The sequence below is a fragment of the Papio anubis genome, chromosome 5 (assembly GCF_008728515.1).
Source record: "Papio anubis isolate 15944 chromosome 5, Panubis1.0, whole genome shotgun sequence".
Classification (NCBI taxonomy): Eukaryota; Metazoa; Chordata; class Mammalia; order Primates; family Cercopithecidae; genus Papio; species Papio anubis.
The window spans coordinates 51,554,373-51,575,891 of record NC_044980.1 but is presented as its reverse complement, the minus strand read 5'-3'; the positions used below and the strand labels follow the sequence as shown (position 1 = coordinate 51,575,891).

The 21,519-nt window shown below is 37.3% G+C and overlaps 1 protein-coding gene and 1 long non-coding RNA gene across 8 annotated transcripts in view; one reads left to right on the top strand and one right to left on the bottom strand.

The window, feature by feature from the left end:
• The first annotated feature begins 3,220 nt into the window (after positions 1-3,220).
• LOC116274901 lies at positions 3,221-6,700 on the top strand. The gene is made up of 2 exons (XR_004183716.1): positions 3,221-3,829; positions 5,475-6,700. It is a non-coding gene; the product is annotated as an uncharacterized LOC116274901 (long non-coding RNA).
• Positions 5,904-21,519, bottom strand: part of MAP3K1 (mitogen-activated protein kinase kinase kinase 1) — a 77,560-nt gene continuing 61,944 nt past the window's right edge. For 2 of the 7 annotated variants that reach the window (XM_021939170.2, XM_021939171.2), the window contains 9 exons: positions 19,856-19,947; positions 19,386-19,575; positions 17,799-19,080; positions 16,997-17,149; positions 15,862-16,024; positions 14,620-14,751; positions 12,940-13,082; positions 12,098-12,229; positions 5,904-8,543 (listed from right to left, as the gene is read on the bottom strand). In XM_021939170.2, coding sequence (XP_021794862.1) covers positions 8,394-8,543; positions 12,098-12,229; positions 12,940-13,082; positions 14,620-14,751; positions 15,862-16,024; positions 16,997-17,149; positions 17,799-19,080; positions 19,386-19,575; positions 19,856-19,947 — 2,437 coding nt within the window. In that variant the 3' untranslated portion in view covers positions 5,904-8,393. Of the gene's footprint in view, positions 8,544-10,119; positions 10,282-12,097; positions 12,230-12,939; positions 13,083-14,619; positions 14,752-15,861; positions 16,025-16,996; positions 17,150-17,798; positions 19,081-19,385; positions 19,576-19,855; positions 19,948-21,519 lie in introns of all 7 variants that reach the window. The other 5 variants (XR_002522363.1, XM_009208442.3, XR_002522365.1 and 2 more) reach the window with 5 other exon arrangements.

The following is a 21,519-nucleotide window of genomic DNA, read 5'->3' as shown; positions in this document are numbered from 1 at the left end:
AAAAGTGTAATGGGGTCTGAAGACAAAAATATTTGGGAAATTGAGTGTTAGAACCACATATTGTGATTCAAAATTTTGAGAAGGAAAGTATGTGACATTTCATTGAATGTTGTAGTTAATACCAATTCTGTGAATTATAGTAGTATGTTACATATTGATGAAATTAGAAAGTATTTTAAAATAATTTTGTGCTGCAGGACCTAAAATATTGCATAAAAAGGAGGAGAAAATGGTCTCTGCTAGTTCTTTGTATGAATTAGCAAAAGGCATCTTTTCCTCTGGCCACTTTACTGCCATCGACTGTAAAAAAATGTAATAAATACACAAATCTATTAGGACTATACTGTACAGCATGCCACATACAGGTGTGTAGTACACAGCTAGTTTTGGCAGTCTTGGGAATCAACTGGAATATTCTGTGGCAGCACTTGTTGACTGCTCTGAGAACAAAAAGTTTGAAAACCACTGGTGTGAGGGAAGGTGCAGAGGTGGGGTGGAACACAGTGGATTCGGAGAGCAGGAATATAATGAAAGGAGTAGAACAGAAATTTGGCATTAGGGATAGTAGGAAATAAAGATTTAGGCAGAGTAAGTTCAGACCATTAAAAAACATGGACATTTGAGGTAGTCAGCAGTAGATAGTCATTGAATGTTCTAGTAGCAGAGTACTAGCTGGAAATAGAGTTTGAAAAGCTCAGAGGAAGAGTGGTTGGCAGGATGCATGGATGGATAGATGCATGGATGGATATAGATGGATGGATGGATGGATAGATGACCCTGCCAGCTGTCAGCAGAGTGGTTCTGAGAACAAGAGACCAGGAAAGGGCATCAAGTATCTTGCTACAGCCTCTCCTTTTGTTGTTAAGTAGACTGTTGCAAGGAGGTAGAGGGACTAGGAACACCCTGTTAGGCAATAGATAAGCATTGAATCTAGGTTTTAGAATGGAAAAATGCAACTCTCAGTGATTGTTTTGAGTTTTTTCAGCATTCTAAGGGGAGCACTGAGATTTCTGCTCTATTCCTGAGAAAGGGGTGAGATAACGTTTGATTTTCAGATATCTGGCAGTCAGTGCAAATTAAAGAAAAGTTTTACTCTGCTGCCCTCTTCTGGATGTTGCATAATTGGCCAACTAATTCTTCCACGTTGTTCCCTTCACTTTTGCTCCTAGACAGACTTCTGGACAAAGTAGGTTATGCACGTCATCTCCATGACCATGCTTGCCCAGATATGATCATGTTTCCTTCCAGTTGGCTTCACTGGAATGGTCCTTGCCATTCCCCTTGTGAGACTGAAGTTCTTATCTTACCTGACGTCTGTGGCTTTTGAAATTACTGACCTTTCTTTAAAACATTCTCCTCTCTTGATTTCCCTGACCCTGTGCATTTCTAGTTTCTGAAGATGAGCTCTTGTCTCCTTTATCTATTCTGCTTCTGTCTATGCCTTAAATCTTGGTCTTCATCGGGGTTCTGGTGTTGGTTTTTCCTCACTGAACATATTCTCCTGAGTATTCTCCCCCATTTCCCTTGTCACTCATTGTGGTAGATGCTGTAAAGTTACCTGCTTGATGCCCATTCTTCTCCGACTTCCTTACAGCTGGGGAGTTCTAGTCAAATGACTGAAAATCTCAGAAGTATTTTTAGGAAAGTTTGTGTCTTCCTGACACAGGCACTACCTTTTTATTTTCCTTTTTCTTTCTCTGATTGTAGATTGGAGACCAGAGTTGGAGCCTGAGGATGAAAGCCTCATGCTAAGAAGAGTGGAGCGGAAAGATAAAGCATGGCAACATCGATGACATCCTAGGCCTAATACACCGGCCCTGACCTGCTTACCCTCTCTCGTTCGTAGGCTATGTGTCCAGTCACTTTTACATGCAGCTGAGTACAACCCTACATGATCTATCAATCGCTTCAGTGACCATTTATATGTCAATAGCTTTCACATTTATTATTTGCAACCAAAGTATCTCTGGAGGTACTGATGTGCATATACAGTATTACTGGAAACTTCTACTTGAATATCCTCCAGACAACTCGAATTTAACATGTCCAAAGCACATCTTGTCCTCCAATCTACTCCCCTGTCATTTCCTTGTATCAATAACGGCACCAGCGTTCACACAGGTGACCAAGCCTGGATAGCAGACGCATCCTCGATGTCATTCTCCATCTTCCTCATACCCTTCCCCCAAGGTCATTTCTACAATCTTTCAATTCTGCTGTTTAATATCACTCAGATTTGTCTCTTCCTCCTCATTCCTATGATGCTACCTTTACCTAGGCTCTGGATACTGCAATTGCCTTCTTTCTCCCTGCCTTTTGTATTGGCCCATGTGATTCTTTCTTCAAGATACTGCAAGGGTGCTCTAACGCACAAATATCGTCATGCCACTCTCTCCCATCTTTTTATTTCTCCTCCTATCCTTTCTCTCCATTTCACCCTGGTTACAATCCTCATCCTCTCACTATGTCTACATAGATGTTGAGAAATCTTATTAAGCAAATTGACTTTAAGGGAAGCTATCACTTAGTTATCTCAAAAATAAACTCTAACAGGAATCTCAGCATTGTGGGAAAAAGAATTTTGGGGCATGAAGGATTTATCCCTCACCACATCAGCTTAGGCTGGTTTTACCTCTACAGATTTGATAAGCTACAAACTGAGGGCCATGAGGCATGGGGTATAGAGATGTCAGGTTGCATACCAACTAATGAGATTGGCTTCAGTCATCGATGGAGTTCTTTTGGTAACAGATTGTGCAGACAGTTAGCTATTGCAAAATAAAACCTACAAAGTTAACTCTAACATTGACAACATATTTGAATGTTACATATGCATATTAATATTTTGTAACATGATACTTGAGCTATAGTGGTAAGCACTTCACATTAGTGTGTATAGTTAAGACATTAATTTTCTCTTCAGAGGTAAGCTCTCTAGCATCTATAATCAGCATCTCCACTTTTGTTCATCTCACATCTTAGAAGACAAAAGTCTTGGCTGGGCATGGTGGCTCATGCCTGTAACCCCAGCACTGTGGGAGGCTGAGGCGGGCAGATCATGACGTCAGGAGATCGAGACCATCCTGGCCAACATGGTGAAACCCCGTCTCTACTAAAAATACAAAAAAATTAGCTAGGCGTGGTGGCGAGTGCCTGTAATCCCAGCTACTTGGGAGGCTGAGGCAGGAAAATCGCTTAAACCAGGGAGTTGGAGGTTGCAGTGAGCTGAGATCATGCCACTGAACTCCAGCCAGGTCACAGAGCGAGACTCTGTCTCAAACAAAAAACAAACAAAAAAAAAGACAAAAGTCTTAGATCCAATTTCCCAAAGCTGACATTCCCCTCTAATTTTCTACCTCTTTTGTTTTCTAAGTCTGGGCACAGGTCAGAGGTCAAAGGTAGTCAGCCACAGGCCAGTAGTCTAGCCCAAATAGTTTTTATAGTTCTTAATAAGGATTTAAATTAGTTTTTAATGTTTAAACATAGGGAATTGCACCTAAAATCCAGATTTCCAGTTTCTCTTGAAAATTTAGAGCATTTGACAACACTGGGCTTTCATTCTGACATGGTAACAGTGGCCTACCTTGGACATGAACTTGATGCAAACTCTTAGGTCTGCCACAAGCCTTGCTGGGGATCTAGTCCAGTGGGTGTTTTGAGTCTGTGACCTTTGAGTCATTCATAAAAACACATATTGTACATTCACTACATGCCAGGTACTATTCGACACCATTTATATAGGCTCTCTTACTTCTCACAACACTGTCACTTTCATTTTACAGATGCAGAAATGGAGGTTCGGAAAGTCAAAATGGGGGTCACGTAGCAGGTAAGTGGCAGAATCAGATTTAACCCAGGTTGTATCTCAGGTCCTGTAGTCACCAAATCCGTCATTACCTACTTCAAGAGGCCAGTCCTTTCCTTTATCATCACAGCTCAACCTGGCATTTATGCTTACAGTATAATTTAAAACGGCCAAACCATGTCATGACATAGAAAGACAGCAATTTGTGTAAGTTTTCATTAGTCACTGTTTTCCCTGACTGTAGTTATTTCATGCATTGTTTTATAACAAATGACTTACATCAGCTCATAAATACAATCATCGGCATTTCCATATGATATGAGCATAATAGCCCAACATTTTTCTGGTTTCTGACGTGAAGACTGTCACCCATTTTATAAAATTATTAGTATCATTTAAAAAGAATTAAGGAGCAATAGAATTGATTCTATTCATCTGGAACAAAAAGTTTTCTCCAACTTAATATTTTTCTTAAGTGACAGAAATATACCCTTTTGCAAAAATACCCAAAACCTATTTAAAAGATGTACATTTAAAATCAAATTATACTTTGGGAGGCTGAGGCAGGTGGTTCACCTGAGGTCAAGATTTCGAGACCAGCCTGGCAAATATGGTGAAACCCTGTCTCTACTAAAAATACAAAAATTAACCAGGTATGGTGGTGTCCACCTATAATCCCAGCTACTCGGGAGGCAGGAGAATCCTTTGAACCTGGGAGGCAGAGCCTTTAGTGAGCTATTGTGCCACTGGACTTCAACCTGGGCAACAGCGAGACTGTCCCCCCGCCAAAAAAAAAAAAAAATCAAATCATACAGAAACTTGAAACCAATGTAGAGAAACAAAATGGCTTCTGAACTCTGACATTAACCATCCTGCATGGAGATTGGTTACATGGGGGAGGGGAAGAATTAAGCAAGTCAGTCAGTATGTTGGGAATAATCGGAGTCACGATTCTCACTGCCTGAAAAGGAAGTTACAAATCTGGAAAAAGGGAAAGCTTGAGTGAACCCTGTTGGCGTTGGATTGCAATTGGAAGGTTGGTGTGAGCTCATGGTTTTTATGTGTATGTATGTAGGTATATGTATGCATATTTTACAAGTGTGTGCAGAACTGTATATATTCATATATATATTCCAGCTCTACCAAGAGAGCCAATGAGCGGTGACACACAGTAGAATTGAGCCTATCTAGCACCCAGATCTTGGTTTTAAAAATACTGTTCTCCATCAAAGGAATCAGAGCTCTGGGAAAATGGCTGATCCCAGTGCCAAAGGAGACACTTTGGCATAAGATGGGGCTGAAAGTATGGAAGTGTTTAAAGAATAATGGTGGCTTGCCAAGGATAGAGAAGCTAGCTTTCAGACATTCCCACTGGGCAAACCGCAACTTGGGCAAATATATGATACATGATAAATAAATGGGAGAAGGGAAAGCTCTTCTTTGCAGCAAAATGCAAAATGCTGCAAAGAAGAAGTGAAGGAACTAGATCACCATTTGGCAACCATCAGAGTAATATATTCAGGCAAAAAAGCTAAGAGCAGAGAGTTAAAACTGGGCAAGAAACATGGTATTTATGTAGTCTCAAATATCGCCCCTAAAGAATACTTTCAATTATAAAGGTGGATTTTAATTATAAAAGGAAAGAGTAACTATACAGTGTTACTATCAGTTATCACTAGTGACGGGGCAAATGACCTGTCTGCATCCTGACATGACACACCGAGAGGAGCACAGCATCACCTGTGATGTTCCTGCCAAAAGTGTGTACTCTGAATCTAATTAAGAAGCAGCACCAGACAAACTCCATTTGAGGGGCTTCTATAAAATAATAATCTGAAATCTTTAAAAAATTAAGGCCATTAAGGTCAAGGAAGAACTAAGAATGGCCCTGGATTCAATGAGACTGAAGAAACATGACAACTGAGAGCAACTTGTGATCCTGGTTTGGATCCTCTTGCTATAAAGGACATAAATGGGCAGCTGGCGAAACCTGACTAGGGTCTTTGGGTGAAGGGTATACAGAAGTTCTCTGTGGTATTCTTGCAACTTTTATATAAGTATGAAATTATTTCAAAATAAATAAAAGTAACAATTAACATTTGTTCAAAAACTTTTATTTACTATAAAGACAAAAACACCAAAATAGGTACAAATACTATAAAATCGGTTCAATGGGGTAAAAATTTTAATTAAAATATCTCAATATATTTAAAATAACAAAGGATACATTTAAGCCAAATTTTCTTAACCCAGAGATTTTTTTTTTTTTTTTTTTTTGTAACATTTGCTTACACAGTAAGGTGCTAATAGAAGTTAGCCCTTAAGCCCTGGAAATCTTAGGAATCATAGTCACACAGCAAATATAATTTCATTGTGAAAGTGAACTTTGGTAGAAGAAAAATCTATAGGACACCTGAGGTAGTAGAAACTGGAATAAACAGTAGTAGACGTTATTTACAACTTGAGTACCAAATAACATTAAGAACACAAAAATAATTACACGATACAATTTCCAGTCCAGCTTTGATCCAAAGAAAATAAGAATATTACATCACATTTGCATTGAAAACAAAACAAAAAACAAAACGCCACAATTACCAGCAAGCTGAGGGAACTGCAAACAAACTCAAACACAATGGATTTTGAAATCTACAGATAGTTTGAGTTTGAAATGTGGTGGGCATGGTGATCTACAAAGTAATACTGATTAGCTGAGGTTCCTCAGTTTATACAGTTTACATTTTTGTCAGACACAGTATTCATCTGACCAATGATCTTCCAGTACATAAAATGGCAAGAGTGCATCCTTTAAAGCTTGCACATGAGAGACTTGGAAACAATCTTATTAGAATTGTGAAAATTCTAAGTAGTCAAAAAAAAAAAAAAAAAAAAAAACCCAAAATAAAACAGAAAGTCAAGTACAACACATTTAGAGCTACCAAACTTCACATTTCTGTACTATTTTTAACTCTTCAAATATCGCCAATCTTCCAAAACAAAGGAATGTAAAATTTCACTAAGAAACATATTCACATAAAAAACAAACTGCCTTTTAAAAATTATAAGCAATATATCCCTGTAAACTTATCTTGTAACTTATTGTATTTCCAATTTGTGTTGTACATTTTAAATGTACTCTATATAGCTTATTTAGTTTATCCTGAGTCTTTGAGAATAACCAATTCTATTTCACACTGGCTTCTGAAGAGTTAAAACTAAAATCTCAAAAGTTGTATTTAATAGTTAATCAGTATTTGATTTAAAAGACTCACACACACACAAAAAGATTAAAAAGCTACCATTTTCCTTCAGGATTCCATGCATCTGAATTTAACTCCAGACTAAAACCATTAGGTAAACTGTGCAAAATCCAAGGAATTAGTGTATAAATGAAATTCAATTCCACTTTTCTTTCTGAACACATTTTCCAAGTTCAAAGCAAATGTATTCTTTAAAAACATTACTGATCGGTAGTTGAATAATCTTTTTTAAAAATGATCTGCCAGGCCTACTGTAAAGAGATGATGCATGGTAAAAGGAAAATGGCAGTCATATGTTATTACCAGTAGTGAAGGTGAATGATGGATTGTTACATACAGAGTAAGACTTAAATGTTGTGAAGTTTCCTACAGTTTGACAACCAAAACATCTAAAAAATTCAAATAAATTTTAAGGTAATCTTGATCTTCGTTGTGAGTTGCATCACAGAGGACAGTTAATTTTTAGTTTATATTTAACCTGCACAATAAGAGTGGTGACTGACTCAAATGTAGGTAGTACTTTATTGTATTCCAATATAAAAAACAAAATTAAGTCTGTATTTTAAAAACTTTTACAATAGCAAGATATTTAATGAACTCTTGTTCATATCTAGTTTTTTTTTTTTTTTTTTTTTTTTTTCTGGTTTGAAAAAAAGATCACCTTTCCCTGAATAAACAAAAATGAATGTAAATAAAAATGAAAATACAAAACCATAATTTCCAAAAACGAAATGAATGGGCCAACAGTAAAATGCACAATGAGCCACAATTGCCCAGGTGTTTAAGAAAATAAAGGCCAACTGTGGGTCATAAAGAAGTATCAACTTTTAAAAATATATGTATGTAATGCTACTCATAGCATATTCTGACCTAAAAGAGGCAGATACTGATTTTATAGCCAGTGACAAAAAATTTGAACGGAATTGTAGAACCCCCGCTTGTGATCACTATATGAAATGGAAGAATAATTCAAATATTAAAATAGATTCTGAGCCCCTCAGCCGCTAATATTGCTGAAAAAGTGCCCCAAAAAAATAAAATTATGCTTCTGCAATTTAGTCATGCAAACTTCACTGTCTTCCTGTTCACCTAGGCCAGTTCTTTGAAAGGCACGGTTTACAATTTCTGCACTAGTTGTGGGCTTTTGCATACTGAACTTAGGTAAAGATCATGATTTGTCAATCACATACTTAGGTTAGGGTTCCCCACTGGCCTCGTTCATAGCTGTTCAGTGGCATCATGGCCAGTAGAATATCAATGTGGTTCCCCAAAAGTTTTTTTCTCTTGTTGAGCATCCTGTTTCTATTGTAGTTGATCTGCATAACTGGCTACCACGTAGTACGAAAGACTGGATGCTTTAGTAGCTCTCTTGATGGAGGTCTGTCCTGAGGTTGAAGTTCTAAACAACGAAGAGCCACATCTCGTAAGCCGGGAGACAAATGTGAAGGGATCGATGGAGCAGTCGTTGCACTAGCAATCTGTGGAGAAAAAGCCAGAGTGTTGAAGCTTTGCACGACTGGAACTTCTGATACACAAGCACATGTGCATCGACCTCATAACCCTTACATTTACATCCTGAACAGAGAGAAATGAAGCAGAAGTGGGAGGATTTTCTGTTATCAAAAAGTCTATAAAAAGATTCATCCACCGGATGGGAGGTTTTCTCTAACAGTCTTTCAACTTTTAGGATTTTAGGATTTGATCAAATCTATCCTATTCCTTATTATTTAAATCAACAAGGCTAAGTACATCAAAATGTTCAGGTAAAGTATTCACTCAAATAGATTCTGCTGTCCTCATAGTCAGTCTCCAAGATGGTTTGTTCTTACTGCACGTTTTCTATTTCTTCAGCAGAGAGAGCTATTTAGATTAAGAAAGACTAAAACTGAAGAGTCAATTTAATACATAGAAAACACAACTGCATTGTTTTTTTCCTTCCATGTTGGACAAATTCTGATTCTTAGTATCAAATACACTATGAAGAATGGTTTTATAAAAAAGTTTTAAGTCTGACTACTTTAAACTCACCTACCCACTCCTAATCACAAGAAAACTCTTTCTTTTCCCTATCCCAGTAATTTCATAAATGCTTTGGGTTAAAAAAATGCAAAATAATATAAAGAAAATTCCTCTAAGGTCTGTGATCCTGTATCACAATATACTCAGCTGATATATACACATCTTACACACCACAAAAAGGAAAAATACAAAACAAAAAATTAAAGTCCCTCTTCCTTCTCCCCAAATGTAACTTACTGTTGACGATTTGTGTGTGTGTGTGTGTTTGTGGAGAAAAAAGGCCAATACATTCACAGACTTAAGATTTTCTAAAATGTCTACAAAAGAGAAAACTTAATTTAGAGACAGGGTCTCTCTCTCACTCTGCCACCCAGGCTGAAGTGCAGTGGTTTGAACACGGCTCACTGCAGCTTTGACCTCCTGGGCCCAAGCGATCCTCCCACCTCAGCCTCCTGAGTACCTCGGAGCACAGGTGGTGCCACTATGCCCAGCTAATTTTTTTTTTTTTAATAGAGATGGGGTCTCACTATGCTCAGTCTGCTCTCCAACTCCTGGGTTCAAGCTCTGTTCCCGCCTCAGCCTCCCAAAATGCTGAGATTACAGGCATGAGCCACTGTGCTTGGCCAGGATCACTTTATATACCTTGCTCTTTTCACTTAATAGTATAATCTTGTAGCACTTTGTAAATCAACATCAACAGCTTTACACTTGTTTAATTTCTGTATAGTGTGGATAATTTAATTACTTTCTTGAGTACACTGAATAATCTTGAACTTGACACTTGGTACTTCTAGACGTAATCTTGAGTAAATTCCTAACAATGGGCATAGCTGAGTCAAAGAATAAGTGCATTAAAAATTCTGGCGGATATTGCCAAATCACTCTCTAAAAAAACATGCTACAGCAATTAATACTATCATAAACAGGGTATGGAAGTGTTTGAGAAAGCTCTGGGGTGATTCCAAAGGCCTCAAAGTATTTACTTCAAGTTAAGGAAACTGAAAATGTTATAGTACAATTTTCTTTAAACTTTACCTAGGAAGGAGAATGCCATGAAATCTGTTAAAATATGAACTGTGCCAATTTGAAAATTATTTACAATTGTTTCCAGGGTCTCACCAAAACTCTTAAAATAACATCAAACTTTCAAATTGATCCTAGCCATGAGTATTTATTGAGCAACTTCTGTATAAGACTCTGAAAAGAAAAAAATGAATCAGACGTGAGGTAGTTTGAAAAAGGAGGCAAGACAGGAACATAACTAGGAGACAAGAAACAAAGTGTCAGAAACAAGTATGTACTAAAATGCTAGGAGAATCTGTGGAAGGAGTTAAAAGCGGGTGCCCTAAGCAGGAGAAGCACAAAATGTGGGCCTTAAAGAGAGTAAGAATCTGAACCACGTAGGGAAGGAACATTGGACGTCTGAAAGAATAGAGGAAATGAGGTGGTAATACAAAACAGGTATTGTCAGAGAGGTGACTGAGGAGGTTATATAGTAAGTGTGGGGAGCACTGGAGGAGGTTACGGCAGGTGGAGTTGACTGTGTGGGCTGAGTGCTTGACTAAGGCCTAGGTGTAATTTTGTTTATCTTCAGAGTAATCCCACGAAGTACGTGCTGCATGGGGTTCTTGCACCAATTTTACATATGAGAAAATAGAGGGTAGACACAAAAAATAATTTTCCTGTGATCACATGGCCAATAAGGGGTAGAGCCAGGGTTTAAAACTAGGTCAGTGTGACTCCAAAGCCCATGATTTCAACCATCACATCTACTGAAAAGCTAAAAATCTCAACCATTACCTATTCTATGGTGGAAAAGGAGATAACTGATTTGTGAGTTATAAAAAGGTATGAAAGGTAGACAGGACTGAACTGACTTGGGTGTGAATTTTAAAAATATACAAAATAGTAAATTAGGCCAGATGTAGTGGCTCACACTTGTAATCCCAGTACTTTGGGAGGCCAAGGCGGGCTTGAGGTCAGGAGTTCAAGACCTGCCTGGCCAATATAGTGAAACTCCATGTCTACTAAATATACAAAAATTAGCTGGGTATGGTGGCACGTGCCTGTAGTCCCAGCTACCCAGGAGGCTGAGGCAGGAGAATCGCCTGAACCTGGGAAGCAGAGGTTGCAGTGAGCTGAGTTCGCGCCATCGCACTCCAGCCTGGGCACTGCAGCGAGACTGTCTCAAAAACAAAAACAAAAAACAAACAAAAGAAAATGGTAAATTAGATTTAAAAAATTTTGAATTATGTAAAATGCATGAGGAATTTCACGTTTTAAAAGTGATGGATGGATATAGATACACATATATATAAATGCAGTACATATTTCTTCTAATTTCTTCTAGGAGCAGTGTTTTACTATTTGCTAATTCAATATTCGTAGCAACTTAACAGAGCATAACTACCTCAAATAACAAGAAGTGACTATATATGTCACTAACATTGACAACACCACTGACAATACCAACTACTGGAAATATACACAGACGCTCTTCGACTTACGCTGAGGTTATGTCATGATAAACCCTTTTAAGTTGATGATATTGTAAGCTGAAAAATGCAGTTAATACACCTAACCCACCAAATACTGTAGCTTAGTCTGGTTTACCTTGAATGTGCTTGTAATACCTATATTAGCCTACTGTTCAGCAAAATCATCTGACAACACAGTCCACTATAGAGTATTGGTTGTTTACTCTCGTGACTGTGTGGCTGACTGGGAGCTGTGACTCGCTGACACTGCCTGGCATCATCAGATTATATTGTACCACATATTGCTAGCTCAGAAAAAAATCAAAATTCAAAGTATGGTTTTTACTGAATTTGTATTGCTTTTACATCATCTTAAAGTAAAAAAAATTGTGTATCAAATCCTCTCTGAATAAATATACAATTTATTTATTTACCTTCATGCTAGATTGTTAGGGAGAACCCATCAAAATTTGCCTCCTGCCAAATTCTGCTGTACTCCTTTTAGCACCAAGAAGTAATTTTTATCTCACAATTACCTTAAATATCAAAGCAAGATGATTGGAGTGTTTTTCTGCATTCCATGGTGGTTTTGCACAAGCCATTTCTATAATAGCACAGCCAACACTCCATACATCACAGCTCCTTCCATACTGCTGACCTCTTAGTACCTAAAATAAATCAGAGTTAATTTGGAAATATGACTCATTTGAAAAAAGAGAAGGCCAATTTGTAGTTATAGATTCTACTTTCTTACCTTAGGGAGAAAACTGGTACAAACAGCAATTATGTGGACTACCTAAATCTAATTTATTTCATTAATAGCTTAATTTTCCAGGTATACAAAAATATTTTGGAGAATTGTGAGATTCTGAAGCAGAGTCACATCACAGAATTTTGCTCTTAGCAAACTAAGTGGCAAGAGGACAACAAACATTACTACATATGAACATGAAGAATTACGAACACGACAGAAGAGGCTGAATCAGAATAACAATGCTTAAACTCCTTCTACTACTGACAGAACCTGCCTCTGTATGCTCATCTCCTTTTAGAATAGAGAGGGAATATTTTTAAAAATTTGTTATGTGCACTTTGAGTTTACTACGAAACAACTGCTATAAATTACCCCAAAATTCTTTATTAGTAACAGCCCTTAAGCAAATCTATTAGAACCTATTTTTTGAATTGTGTCAAGGCAAAGACAGAAAGGTTGGGAAGAAGGGTCTCAATGAAAGATACTATTAAAACCGTATTTTAAGGGCCATGGACTTCTAATTGGTAAGTACATACTGGATATCACTGCAAGATGGTTTAGTATAATGCTGTTACACAGAACTCAAAAATATTTTCTTTCATCACACTCAAAGATGCTTCTCACCTCAGGTGCCATAAATGCAATTGTCCCCAGTAATTGTCCCTGAAACTCTCCTGCACCAGTTCCTTTTGATGCCAACCTGGCTGCAGCTCCAAAATCTGCAATTCTTAGTCTCTGACCAGTGCTGTCAATTAGCAAATTGGCACCTGTCAACAAACACAGCAAATGACCTTGTACGTTAAAAAAACAAAAATAAGGACAGATTAAAAACCCAGTAAAAATACTAATGAAATAGGACAACTACAAAAGAAAGAAGTGAACATTTCAGAGGTTCAGACAGTTACTCTCTTTTCCTTTCACTTCATTCTTGCTAAAGGCACACAGCTCTCTCTAGCATAAGGAAAATCTAAAACCTTGAAAGCAAAGTCTGAAAAACAAATATTATAAAGCACAAGGAGATCAAAAAGGCGATTTAGTGAAACTTGAGTGTTGAAAACCTTTAATATGCTTTCCAACAAAATCTTTTTCCAAAATTCACATTTTAGCCTAATTTACATTTGAAGACAATTTTGTTGAAACATACTGATCTAGACCAATTCAAAGTATATGTGCTAAATTCATAATTAGAGCTTAATTAAAAAAGTTATAAAATTACTTCAATACATTATGTCAAATACTAGCTAAAAATAATGATGACAGAAAACCAAATTTGCTCTTGAGAAAAATAAACTGAGGCCAGGCACGGTGGCTCATGCCTGTAATCTCAGCACTGTGGGAGGCTGATGCAAGCGCATCGCTTGAGCCCAGGAGTTCAAGACCAGCCTGGGGGCAACATGGCAAAACTCCATCCCTACAAAAAATATAAAAAATTAGCCAGGCATGGTGGCGCACACCTGTTGTCCCAGCTACTTGGGAGGCTGAGGTGGGAGGATCACTTGAGTCCAGGAAGCGAAGGTTGCAGTGTGCCATGTTTGCAACACTACACTCCAGCCTGAGTGACAGAGACCCTGTCTCAAAAAAAAAAAAAAAAAAAAAAAAAAGAACAGGAACCACAAAAGATTTGAAGGAATTTTTCTTAAAAGAAGTTTATGATATCCCAATATCCCATTATTCTAAATAAAACCAGGTAAAGGAACTTTCTGGGAGCCTGTGTATCATGAGGCCAAGACAGGGAATCTGGAGACATGTATTGTATACTTTCTGCCATTAACTAGCAATAAAACTGTAGAAAAGGCACAGCCTCTCTTGTATTCAATATATTTTTCTATTAAATGAGGAAGGCAGATTAAATGACCCCTAAGACTTCTTTCGGTTCTAATATTCTGAATTACTCAGAAGAAAAAAATCCCATAGTTAGAAACCATCAACAAAGGTTCATTTTTTTTTTCCTTCTTTGAGACAGAGTCTTGCTCTGTCACCCAGGCTGGAGTGCAGTGGTATGATTTTGGCTCACTGCAACCTCTGCCTTCTGGGTTCAAGCGACTCTCCTGTCTCAGCCTCCCAAATAGCCAGGATTCCAGGCATGCGCCACCTCACCCTGTTAATTTTTGTATTTTTAGTAGAGATGGGGTTTCACCATGTTGGCCAGGCTGGTCTCGAACTCCTGACCTCAAGTGATCCACCTGCCTTCACCTCCCAAAGTACTGGGATTACAGGTGTGAGCCACTGCGCCTAGCCCCGAATTTTAAAATTACATTAATTTTTTTTATTTTGTCACTAGATAATAATTAAAAGAATTCCTACCTTTGACATCTCTGTGAATGATTTGGTTTTCATGGAGATACGAAAGGCCACGAAGTAATTGTTCAGTGTAGTTAATAACTACTGATTCTTTGAAAGCTCCATATTTACTCAGCAAATGAGCCACAGATCCCCCTATAAGACAATAGAAATAATTATCATAAACTTAAAGACGGAATTAAAAGTATTTATTACACTTTGATTTCTAAGGTTTTCACTGCATGAACTCACATTCACATATGAAATAGAAGAAAAACATTTCAAAACTAACATATTCCTGTATCATCTCAAAAACTACTAATTAGGAGACACTTTCATGGAACCCACAGGGAACCAGTTTATTGGAGGGTCAAGATTTCAGAAAGCTGTAAAAGTTAACCATTTTGGATGAAACTATTTCTGAAATGTACAATTCACTTCTCTGTCTTCTCAAAATAACACAAAACAACTTTATTAATGACTAAAGTAAACAATGTTAACAATTATTTAGTAAAAGGTGAAATGAATGGGAGGAGGAACAGAAGACCCAGAGTTAGGCTTCATATCCTACCATTTACTAGCTCTGCCCTGGAACATGTCTCAAGTTTAGCTGCTTTTAAAAGTGTTTATAGTAGTCAACCTATCTACTGTAGCGTAAATCTTTATTAAGACCAACAACACATAACGCACTTAAGAACTGATTGGTAAATAGAAATGCACTCTTAAATACACACGCAAATCTAAGAAGTTAAACCAAACACTTAACCCGTTCATCACATCAGGTCATTAATTTTATTGTATACATTGTATAATACAAAATAAAACTCAGTCTTCATTTATTTCAGCAGATGACAAGGTTCAACTTTATGCTTCAGTGCTAGTTTACTTGTAGTAAGTTTTCAAGTTATATGTTAATTTTGTTTTTATATTGTTATGTTAAAACACCTCCTCATCTGTCCAGTTTATCATGGCTACCTGGAAATATACAGATCTTATACATATCAAGTATTAAAAACAACAATGCTACACAATCATTGAAAAACACACTGGAAAAGTTTAAAAGGTAGAGATAGTCAATATTTCATTTATATTAAATGAAATACAAAATGAAGTATCTGTGGTTCATACTAATATATTCGGGTGATTTGGTTTTAGAAACCCAAACTCTTTGATAAAAATAAATTTTAATTAAACCGGTTTTTCCTAAATTTAATCACAGAAAGTTAAATCCATGTATACTATTTGTAATTTAAAACATTAACATACCTGCCATCCATTCAATGAAGAGATTGTAATTGCTCTTCTCACACGTGGCTCCCAACATCCTAATGATGTTTGGATGATTCAGATGGCTCATCATTCTTATCTCTTCTCTTAATGCTTCTACTACTTCTTCTTGCTCAGATGATGTGTTTCTGACATAAGTCACCTGTTTCAAATAAACATGTTCACAGAGTTTTGCATATTTTCTCTAGCAATCTGATCTAAAACGAACAAATGCAAACCAGCATATATATTAGCAACAGATGGCATTTATGTTCATGGATGCAATGTACTTTAAAAAAACCCAAGTCAAACTCTTTTAAACACTAAGAATCTAGCGTAAGCAGCAGTGAACATCAGAAATGACAAAAATATCCGGATATAGTCAATATTCCAATAGTCTCAGAGTAAAAATGAGAAAAGTCCAAATATGGGAAAATAATCAACATGATTTAAAAATGAAAGTTTAATAACTTTCCTATCCTAAGTATACTCATTATAAAAAGTAAATCCACTGAAACTCCAAGATGGCACTGCACCAGTACACTGTTGAAAGTACCTGAAAACCACACCTCTACTACCTACAAAAAGCAAAACCAAAAAAACCTTTGTAAGGCCCATCTTGATATTGTAGTCTTATGATAATCATACTTCAACTTTTATTTTTTTTGAGACAGTCTTGCTCTGTCGCTCAGGCTTAAGTACAATGGTGCGATCTCGGCTCACTGCAACCTCTACCTCCTGGGTTCAAGCAATTCTTCTGTCTCAGCCTCCTGAGTAGCTGGGACTACAGGTGCCTACCACCACGCCTGGCCAATTTTTGTATTTTTAGTAGAGGCAGGGTTTCATCACACTGGCCACGCTGGTCTCGAACTCCTGACCTCAAATGATCCAACCTCCTTAGCCTCCCAAAGTGCTGGGATTACAGGCATGAGCCACCACGTGCGGCCTCAACTTTTAATAATAACAGAATTCATGATATTTCTGGTGCTTTGGAAACATCTACTTTGAAATCTAAGTTTCTCAAAGTTTAAAGAGCTAAAGCACAAACATGTGGACATATCCTTTATTCTTTTTACTGAACATGCTTCATTTTGTGATTTGAATCATTTCATTTATATGCTCACTAGATATTTACCTGTTTAACAGCCATTAAAGTTCCAGTTCCCACATCTTGAGCCTGATAACAAGAAGAAAATGCTCCAAGGCCTATCTGTTGACCTTTCAGCCATTCAGTGTCTTCTCTATACGGTTGTTTTGCTTTGGTATGTCCCGGTAGAGTCTCTGGTGTCTACATATTAAATGAAAGCAATCTTTTTACTGTTAAAGGAGTAAGATTTTGTGAAATTAGTCGGCAAGATATTATTCTTGTTCAGTCTGGCTTCCCAAACCACCTATAAATGTGACCTCTGAATGGAAGGTATTTGTGACTAACATCAAATGCAAAAGTGATCACCATTATAGAATTAACCAGAAATGCCCACAGACAAGAATTATTGCTGTTTAAACAGTACAAACATTATTGTTGTAAAAGTAATAATTTTATGTGGAAAAATCTGCTTCTAAATGTTAGAAGCAGCATTTCTGAATTAGGTTTATTTTCGTATGGTCTAAGGAAGCTCTCTGTGAGACCGTGTCTTGCTCTGTTATTCAGGCTAGAGTGCAATGGTGTAATCACAGCTCACTGCAGCCTCAAACTTCCAGGTTCAAGTGACCCTCCCCACCACAGCCTCCTGAGTAGCTGGGACCCCAGGTGTGCACTATCACGCCTGGCTAATTTTTTGTAGAGACAGGGTCTTGCTTTGTTGACCAGGCTGGTTTCGAACTCCTGTGCTCAAGCAATCCTTCGGCCTCAGCCTCCCAAAGTGCTGGAATTACAGGTATGAGTCACTGCCTAGCCCCAAGGAAGTTTTCTAACCTCTTAAAGAATCTATACTTACATCCTGTTGAATAATGATGATATCTTCTCCATTTTCAACCTGCAGCTGAGGAACTATGGGGAGGGCATCCTGAGACGCTGACATTGCCATGGCAATTGCTAAAGCTTCTTCTTCTTCAGCTTCCATCTTTTCTTTGCACTTTTGATTATGATTCACATCATCTTTGTAGGTATCATCATTTTCAGCCTTTTCAGGAGAGAGGACAGCAACTTCTGACTTGAAAGTGACTGTTGTATCACTTGAAGGCATAGATGCTTCAAGAAGGTCCTCAATACTGGAGTTGAGCTCTGTATTGACATCTAATCTGCATTTCTCCTCTACTGGGGTGAACACTGTCTCATCACTGGGTATAACAGCATTACTACTACTGCTGCTACAGCCAAAGTTGTCATCACATTTGGAACTACTGTTCAGATCAAGTGTCATGCTATTTTTTGAGGGCTCTCCCTGTTTACTTGTATTACCTGGGGTAGGTCGAGATGGCTTTGGCCTGTGTATATTACTGGAGGGCAAGGGTCTTGACTGAGTAAAGACTGGGGAAAGTTTATCTGAGTCTCTGTTTTCAGGACAGTTTCTGTGGAATTGTAGAGAAAACTTGCGCTGTGTTTGAGGAGATGCAGAAGGTATTTTGCAGGGAACGAATCCCTGAAGTCTATGCTTAGAGACATCTGTTGCAGTGCCAGCTGGTACAGATGGGGCCGAAGAAGAAGGGCTTGACAAGGCTGGAAACATTAATTGGGAATGATGAGATAAAGGAGAGGAGTTCAAACACTGACTATGGGGCCTGCCTTTTGTTTGAACCATTGGCTTTGGTTGCTCTGTTGTTGTTGAACTAGAAGGTCCTACTGAAATGCTGGCCAGTCTCTCAGAAATGTCCTCTGAACTGGCACTCAATTTTGTAGCACATAATCCTTTTCCAGTTTTCTCTAAATGGATTGTGCACTCAGGGGAACTCTTCTCTGTGGTTTCCGGATAGTCACTGGGAACAGATGCCTGCAAAAAGCTGTCCTGTTGACCATCCAAAGTGTCTTCTACGCCCAACTGGATGGCTTCAGCAATTTCTACCTCATCTGCAATAGCCATCAAACGGCGACGCATCCTGGTGAAGTGAGTGGAACTGGAAACACTTAGCATTTCTAACAGTTTTGAAAACACATGGGGTACTGTAGTAACCATTCTTGCAGAACTCAAGTAGATCCTTCTGGAAAGTTTGCCAACCATTGAGTGGGAATTATCAATGGACTGCAAAGCAAAGGTTAAGAGGGACAGCAGCTTCTTATACCTGAAAGAAAAAACATTCATTACAATAATAAGTTCCAATTACCGGAAAACATATGGAAACTTAAAAAATGGTAGTAATTTACAGCATGTATACTTCAAAAACCATTTCAGCATAAAGTATCTATAAATTTTAAATTAAACATCCTAGACTTTGGGTTTTCATATGTCAATCAAATATTAAGGTATCAGCAACCTATTTATGCTCTGTATTTTCTGAGTCTTTCATAAATCTAAAATGTGTCATTCCTGAGGAGGGTGTAGGGAGGGCAGAAAGATACATGTAATATATTTTCAGAGAAAAATCACCTGATTTCAACAGGCTCAGCTTGTGAAACATCAGTACTGACAATATGAGGATAAAATTCAGCAGGAAATTCCAACAACAGTCTATCTATAAGACAAAGGCGGCCAAGAAGTTCTTGCCAATTGTTTGATTCAGTTTGGTTTCCAAGAATACAGTTTAAGACATAATCAACACCACCAATACCAATGGATCCTACAAAAAGGAAAGTAAAAATAAGTGATTAAAAAATAGTGATATTAAAATCTAAAATAAGACATGATTAAATGGTATAAGGCCAACAAAAATATTCTGAACTATTTTCAAGAATTTCTCTCTCAGATTAATTCACATTTCTAACTGTAACACAGTGAATCAATTTATAAAATTACTTCAAAATCCTGTAAACTGCCTCATGAGAGATTATGAGATTAGACAAGGCTGCCGAGGAACATGATAAAATATGCTATATTCATTTTAAGTGAAAAGTTATTACCAGCTTTAAGTATTTCTCTGCCAACTGCCAACTCTCCTGCTTGGCCTTTGCACAGTTCCAACAGTGTTGATATGGACAGCTGACTTGTGCGGCTAAAAAGCAAAGGAAAAGCAACATCAATCCTGGATCTTGGCTAAAATACTATACAATATTAGAGGCGTAATGCAAGGCCTTGTGAAAAAGTGGAGAAATGATGTTTTCAGGAGTGTTTACTTTTCCACCACTAAAATCACATGAACAATGTCACCATAAATAGTAATACTCATTTATTAGGTCTAATTTTGTAAATTTAACATATCCTCTATGTTAAGCACAGAATCTTCAACAATGGCTCTTAGCAAGTATTGATTTAAATACCAAATTAGATAAAAGTCTTACATTTTGTTAAAAGAAAAAACAAAGACCTTGACATTTTGATTTCTGAACTTTTACTAAGAAGCTCTTGAATTAAAAACAAAACCTTCCCATCCAAAAACCCTCCATTTCCTTACATAGGCAGAATGAGGTCTGAATATTTTAAAATCTCTCTACAGTATTTCTTACGTTCAGTCATTCAGGTGACCAGGTAAACAACCTAACTTTAAAGTTTCAAAAAGCGAGCAGCACAACAAATACCATGAGAACACTGAAGTCTCAGAAATATACCTATTCTAATACTAAAAAATGACACTTTTCCTATGCATTTTGCAAATTACTTTTTAATTTGCATATTTTACAGATATACAATGTTTTCTCTAAGAAACAAGAAAACATCCAGTATTTTCAATCTATAGAGAAAACAACAGAGGCAAAAGACAGACTTCATGAGATGAGAAATTCGTTAAAGGTAGGTACCTAATTTTTGAGACCCTGTGCAAACAGTCATTATGACTTGCAGAGGAAGAGAAAAGTGGTACTGAGAGAGCTCTAAATGGGTGAAATGGAAGAGGCAACACAAGGGAGATTCAACACTTGTTGCTAATCAAGATCTGCTGGGATAGAAAGAAATAGGAACTACCAAATAACTGTTCACAGTAGCTGTGATTATTAAATGAAAATTTTTCCTCCTATTTTATGGAAGGGGAAAATAAAAGAGAACCACTGGTCTGAAAAAAGCATGGCTTGTACTCATCTTTACTGTCACTGCACCTCAATTCTCTACTTCATATTTTTCTTTCCAGTCAGGGTTATTCTTGTTCCCTGTCAATTTTCAAGGATATTGCAGGAATATATAAAATCTAAAATTTTTTTGACTAAAACTGTCATAATTAGAGTAAAATTCCATTACACTGAAAATAATGAGATGGATTTGTTAATTTTTTATCCTGATAATAAGGCATATACAGGTGTAATGATCTTACTGGTTCCTATCCTGTGTAACCCATGAGATTATACCTTATGGATATAAATGTCAACTACAGTTCTTACTAACTGTACTTCAGATTATGAATGTTATTTAAGAGAATAAATCACAATACAATAATGTGGAGATCCATGCAGTTTGTTTGCCTGGCTTTTACTTGCCAGTAGTTCTTTCCCCCAGTCCTTAAGAGCTTCAAGTACTGCATTTCCATTTTAAATCTCACATTAAAAGACAATGTTCAAAGACTCATTTAATAAAATGTATCAGATATTCACTAGGTGTGAGGCTTGCTGCGAGGCACTTTTAAGACAAGAGGGTTTGA